The following is a 6,803-nucleotide window of genomic DNA, read 5'->3' as shown; positions in this document are numbered from 1 at the left end:
TGGGCCTTACACCACATAGACGTACATGTGTACACGCATAATTCTTTTTCTTTATGAATCATCTCGAGGTCTTATAAGCAAAGTTATGAATCTCTATACCAAATTGCGTCTCAGATACTCCCAGGTTTAGTCATAAATTGGATTATAGCAAAGGTAAGGATAATGCCAAGCAATAATAGAATATAACACAACTGGCTGACAGCAGGTCAAAACACCACACTCATTTTTCTAGCATATCTGTGTGGAAACTTCCACATTGGCTCTTTTTAACGATAATTTAGAGGGAAGGGAAACCATATTACAAATTTCCAACTTTCCCATTTCTGAGTATGAGGCGCTCTGTCAAATCTGACTTCAGCCTTTCTTGATATGGGGAGTAGCTATTTTTTTTTCATTTTTAATATTATTTTCCTTGAGGAAAATCTTGACCTCAGCCTTCTGCACTTTATTGTTGCCTGGGCCTGTAGAGCTGGTCTCCAGTTCATATTGACCTGTGCATGGCAATATTTTAATTTTTTTAAAACATAATAATTCCTTAGGTTTTTAAGAAGAAATCAAAGAGGAGCCAATCAAGAGATCTGTCATGACTGGCAATCCATGTAAGAGACTTGCCTGGAGTGACTGTGAGTATTTCAGAACTATTTTTGCATAGATTCCATGTTTTCCTGGATAACTTCCAGTTTCATTTGCAGCATTGTGGTGTGCATGCTGCTAGTGGTGTACAACCCATTCTGAAGCTGTGCCCGTCTCTCCTGCGCTGTATACGGGGTCCTGCGCTGGCCTTTCTGTGTTTTCGGAGGAGGAAACTGGGAATGACTGTTCAAGTGACCATAAGCAGTGCCTGCCTATATAAAAAGCTCAAACAGCTGCAGACCTTCACCCGTCTCTCTCTAGAGTTAACATCTGTCACTGCTGCTTCTGTATTGAGTGGAGGGGGAGGGCTGGTAAAATGCCAACCTCCACAGGCGTGCCAGCCCAGTGCCCGTCATGTGGGACTGATGACTGTGAAAGAGCCCGTGCTGGTCTGCACCATATGGAAGGCTACTGTCACTGAGAGATGATTTCTGAAGATACAGTCTCTTTCCTTTTATGTATTATTAACTGAGGAACAGTCTATCTAATGAGCATTTGTGACCAGGTCAGTTGTTGTAACATTTGATCTTAGCAGAGAGTTCTGATCATATTCTTATTGATGGATTCATTCATGGATTGAGAGCAGCCCTGAGGAGAAGGGCTTGGTTGATGAGAAGCTCAACATGAGCTGGCAATGTGCGCTTACAGCCCAGAAAGCCAACCGTGTCCTGGGCTGCATCAAAAGCAGCGTGACCAGCAGGTCGAGGGAGGTGATTGTGCCCCTCTGCTCCACTCTTGTGAGACCCCACCTGGAGTACTGCGTCCAGCTCTGGGGGCCCCAGTACAAGAAGGACATGGAGCTGTTGGAGAAAGTCCAGAGGAGGGCCATGAAGATATCAGAGGGCTGGAGCACCTCTCCTATGCAGACAGACTGAGAGAGTTGGGGTTGTTCAGCCTGGAGAAGAGAAGGCTCCAGGGAGACCTTAGAGCAGCCTTCCAGTACCTCAAGGGGCCTACAGGAAAGATGGTGAGGGACTGTTTATGAGGGAGTGTAGTGACAGGCCAAGGGGTAATGGGTTTAAGCTGAAGGAGGGTTGATTTACATTAGATATAAGGAAAAAATTCTTTACTGTGAGGGTGGTGAGGCACTGGCACAGGTTGCCCAGAGAAGCTGTGGATGCCCCCTCCCTGGAAGTGTTCAAGGCCAGGTTGGATGGGGCTTTGGGCAACCTGGTCTAGTGGAGGGTGTCCCTGCCCATGGCAGGGGGGTTGGAACTAGATGATCTTTGAGGTCCCTTCCAACCCAAACCAGTCTATGATTCTATGATTCTATTCCATACTAGACTGAGGGTTATTTTTTAGTCATTAAAGATAGAAGTACCCTTTGTATTTTGGTCCAGTTTGATCCATGCGGTACATTTACAGCCAGCTTATAGTATATGGGCAATGGGGGACTGGGATACTCCAGATAGTGTTGATGCTGGGGAAAATGGACAGAAATATCAAAAGTCCACAGAAAATAAACTTAGGTACAGCAAGGATATTTAATCAACTAGATCCAGCTTAGCTCATGCAGAGTATTTTGGGAATGAACAGGAAATACCAAAGTCCTCCTAGAACCTCTGTGCTGAGGAACAGAGGCATTACTGTTGTCATTGCTTCCATTTCTGCCTCAGTCACTCTAGGCTCTGGGCTATCTCCGCTACCAGTTTCAAGTGGAGCTATGCCAGCCACCTATACATCGGTGCTGAGATATGTTTGTTGTTCTGTAGAACTTAAAATGAAACTGGACCTACATGTCTGTGATTTCCTGTGCATGCATGTGATCCATCACAGCCTGGAGCAGATACTGCCAGATCCATCATTTACACTTGAGGTAAATGATGTGAGGAGAAGGAGTTTCATCAGTCTTGCAATAAAGTCAGGATCTGCTATTGGTGCTGATATTGCTTATATCAGCTTATATTCAACATATAATTGTTAAGAAATCCTTGTTTATTGCATAAAGCTTCTAATCTGTATCTAGTGATCTGACAGTCTTTGAATGCCTATTATGAGTTCTGATTCCCAAGTTTTAGGAGACACGTCTTAGGAGCTGGAAGAGTTACCATTTGGCAAACTGGACTTACCTTTCAGCATACAAGAGACATTTTCTTTAATAAATTGAAGGTAAATGTATGTGTATGAATAAAAAGACATAACAGCAAATAGATGCGTAGGACAGAAAGCAGCTTTCCAGATTAAGAACATTGTTCAGTATAACAAAAGAAAGCAAGAGGCCAGCTATTTGTGTACAGAGTATGACAGAATACAGGTAAAGAAAGGAGACAATTCAAGAGATTCATTTGGTTAAAGTGTTGTGTTTCACTCATTTCTCTTTACAACAGATACCTTTGATTCAAAGCACAGACAAGATCCCGAAGAATCCCATGAGGCCCACAAGAAGAAATCAAAAGAGAAGGAAAGGAGACTGGCTGTCAGTCAGTGGGACATCGATGTACAACCCCTCGTTTCATCTTCTAAATGGCTTCAGCTTCATGGGCTCAAAAGAAACAAATTGTCCCTATCCCAGATCTTGTCACAGATTGGATTCCAGCACAGGAAAGGTATAAGACAAATCAATCATAGAATAATTAAAAAACCCCTGACTTTGAATAGTCTATAAGGCCACACCGATTTTGCACCCCAGTGTACAGAGATTTTCACGTTGACTCTTCTCTTACGATAACAGCAGAAAGGGAAGCTGTATCCACAGTTGCTAACATTGCCAGTTCAGAGAACTGAGCAACTCCATCTCCTTTTGATCTGAGAAGGACTTAGGATCTGAGAAGGGCTTTCCTTACTCAGCTGTACTGTTGCTTTACCCTAGGCTCCAGTTAAAATCCTCTCCAATTTATGTATAGATAACACATCATAAGATCTCTGTCCATTTTTAGATGGCAGATATAATGTATGCTGTGCCATAATCTGTGATCTATTAGTTGATCATCAGGGCTAGCCAACGTGCTTGGGAATAGTATATTATTTTCAGGGATCCAGCTTTAAGGAAGCAGTTAAGTTTTATTAGAATTCAGGCTGCTTTTCATGCAAAGTCAGGCTATAGAAAAATGTTCTTTTGCAGTTATCTGACAGCTGGAGAGGAAAAGTTTGCTAGTAATTATTAATCACTGTCATAATAGTGATTTGCAGAGCATGGTAAGATATTCTTTTCTTTGAAGAGCTTGCCGCCCAAGAGGTAGGAATTGCAATTGTTCTAGGTTGCATAATTTAAGATTTTGGCTGGCTTGTGTCCATGGGGCATTCAAAGATTAACAGTGCAGATTCTGAAATCCTGTGTGCTATCGATGAAAACAAAGCTGTTAGGCAGTGTTGATGTTGTTACATGTAACTTTAGGAGCAGAACGTACTAGCTTAGCAGGGCAGCATGCAGTACAGAATAGCTGCTTTGTGACGTTAAATATTCCCACCCCTAATGGTTTCCTATCAGTGGAGATCCTGTAGAAGATTTCTAGCTACTGAAAGAGCAGAGTGCAACCTTTTCCTTAGTTGCACCCACTTCTGCACCCACTTAGTTGTGTAAGAGAACAGCATTATCTGTACCAGATTTTGTATTTTGTTTGATGGACAAATATTTGCAAGTCCTGTCGTGAGGTAAATGGATAATACAGAAGTTTAATTGCCCAAATATTTAATTTATTAAAGTCCCACGTAGCTTTTTGGCCTATAAATAATTAAATGTGGGGGTTTTCCCCATTTCTGACTAAACTGGCAGGGAGCAGCAAGAGCAGGGCTGCTCTGTGAGGGAAAAATGAGCCAGGAGCCAAAGGGGACCGTGCCCTCACTGATCAGGACGCAGTCCTGCAGCATCTAAGCGTGGCAAGCAGAGCAGGGTGCTCCTAAGAGCGTCCGTGGACAGTCCCAGACGGGGTGAGGTGATGAACCGTGTCTAGGGTCTAGCCAGGGAGTGCAGCCGGGAGCAGCAGGACATGGAGCCAGAGACGACTGGAGACAAGGCCACAACATAGGTCTGAGGGCAACATCCGGGAGCCAGAACTGCAGACAAAGCTATGATATAGGGCTGAGAGGTCTATCCAGGAGAGAGGTCCACTAGCAGAACTTGAGACAGGTACAATTACAACGCAGCTAAAGCAACTGTGAATGGAAACCCCAGGTTAGGCTGATCAGGGCAGTCAGGGCCTGTTGGTGCCTCAGGGCCCCAACATAAATATAGCCAGAAAAAAATTGTAAAACAAAAACATAATTAGAATTTCTCTCAAGTTTCTTAACATCAAGAGTTCAATATAGATGCGTGTGCCTCACACATGGATGGTATGTGCATCAACCTGAAAAATATTTGTTTGAAGTAATACTTATGATTAGCAACTTGATCTTTTGTAACCTTTACTGTAGATTATGTGACCACCTTGGGGAAACTTGTGGCTTCTCGGTATGCAGATGGTCTGTTTCCTCAATACAAGAGAGCCCAAGATGGAAGCGTATATAATGTAAGTAAGTGTGACTGACTTGTGGAAACTTCCCTGTGCACTTAGAAGTTATTATCACTGTAGCAGAATTATGTGACTAAAATCTCTCCTTATGGCATGAAATATTTACATTCTTTGTGAGAACTTTATCTTTTGATCTTTTTTTTTTTCTGTTTTGTCAAACTGTTAGTGATAACAATCAGTGATAGAGAAGCTAGATCTTTTTCTTTTTTCCCTTGCAAAGTCTTACGCTCTTGCCTTGGTGCGGCATTGCAGTAAATCTTTCCAGACAAGACTGCAGTTTCTAAGCAACATTGACCCTGTCTTGAAAGAGGGAACACTTAAAAAGAAGATGCTCAGCCGAGTTAAAAAAAAAAATAAAAATTGTAGTCAATAAAAAAAATGGGGATGCTGAAATAAGAAGACATAATGCGCTGTCATTGCTGATGCAAAGCGCTGCTTTGCTTAGTGCCAGAGGATCACAAAAGGCTCAGCCTACTCTATAGAGACAGCTAGCTGGATCTCTGCCCAGGCTCATGTTCTAAGGAATGTCTTAGCAACAGCTGCTGGCGGCCCCATTGTTGAGAGGATGGATTCTGATTGAAGAGATACGCATGTGAGCAAGGAGGGGAGAGAGTTAATTCATAAAGGATTTTACAAGAGCAAATGGCTTGTCATTTTTTCTGATAACTAGAGTCACTTCTGAGGCACAAGGCTTAAATGTGGGAAAAGAACCATTTTCAGGGAGCCTTTTCCCCTCATTTTTTCCCATAAATTCCATATGAAATATGTACATAAAGTCTTTTAATCTTAGGACATGTTGGGAGCAGTGGGAAAGACATTTCTGGTAGCATTAAGGTAGGGGTGCCACTATACAAGATCTGGTGAGATCTCATTTAGGATATTGTGTACAATATTGCATACAGTTGCTACAGGTTGAGAAGAAACAATTCAAACCAGAACAGGTACTGGGAAGAGCTTGTAGGATGAACTGCAATGGAGTGCTGATTTTATAAGAGGGCTTGGTTGATGTTGACGTATGTAAGACAGACCAAAGAAGACTGGCAAAGGGTAGCATTATTGTCCTTGAATGCCTACAGAAAGGCAAATTACAGGGATAGGGAAAATCTGTAGTTTTCTATGCTAAAAGGCATGCTATTCCAAGAAAAAATGAATATGAACTGCCATGAATAAATTTAGGCTGGATAGTCAGAAGTTTTCCAGCCCTCAGAGAAATGGGAAGCTGGACTGGCCAACTACAAGTGAAGGGGTGGTGCAAGAAAACTGCTTTATTTTAAGATGGAGTTTGATCAGTGTAGTGCAATAAGCTTCTTTGTATAAGTCTGGCTGTCATAGGAGGAAACTGGATTTTCTAAGTGCTCCTTCCCAGGCCTACATTCCTTTGGCAGACAGCCTGAGACTCTGTATCTGGGAGGCACATTACAGGGCCCTAGCTGACATTAAAGAACAGAGAAAAATACAAATGAGAGGAAGAAGTGTGCAGACTGACACACAAAATATCTTCTCCCTGAGAAATGGTCTTGTTTAAAAACATTTGTATCTATCTCCAAAGTTTTGAACTTAGTCCTAGAAAGGTAGTTGGAGGTAGAAGGTAGCCGGTACATTAGTTTACATGGGTCAGAGATATTGGGGGAATGTCTTTACTGGAACCTGAGGTGAATTTTTAAACCCACAAATCATTTTGCATGGTGAATGTGCATGCATATATTCATAGGGAGCATCTGC

The 6,803-nt window shown here is 42.4% G+C and overlaps 1 protein-coding gene across 19 annotated transcripts in view; it reads left to right on the top strand.

Moving 5' to 3' along the window:
- Positions 1-537: 537 nt before the first annotated feature.
- Positions 538-6,803, top strand: part of VWA3B (von Willebrand factor A domain containing 3B) — a 73,308-nt gene continuing 67,042 nt past the window's right edge. For 9 of the 19 annotated variants that reach the window (XR_008580084.1, XM_054849313.1, XM_054849350.1 and 6 more), the window contains exons 1-3: positions 538-623; positions 2,961-3,179; positions 4,984-5,078. Coding sequence is in view for 14 of the 19 variants with exons in the window: in XM_054849313.1 (XP_054705288.1) it covers positions 584-623; positions 2,961-3,179; positions 4,984-5,078 (354 nt within the window). In the remaining 5 variants the exon portion in view is untranslated. Of the gene's footprint in view, positions 624-2,960; positions 3,180-4,335; positions 4,903-4,983; positions 5,087-6,803 lie in introns of those variants that run through there. The other 10 variants (XM_054849455.1, XM_054849408.1, XM_054849447.1 and 7 more) reach the window with 6 other exon arrangements.

This window comes from Grus americana, chromosome 1 (assembly GCF_028858705.1).
Source record: "Grus americana isolate bGruAme1 chromosome 1, bGruAme1.mat, whole genome shotgun sequence".
In the NCBI taxonomy this organism is placed as follows: Eukaryota; Metazoa; Chordata; class Aves; order Gruiformes; family Gruidae; genus Grus; species Grus americana.
The sequence above is the reverse complement of the archived record's forward strand: the minus strand, read 5'-3'. Positions and strand labels throughout refer to the sequence as shown.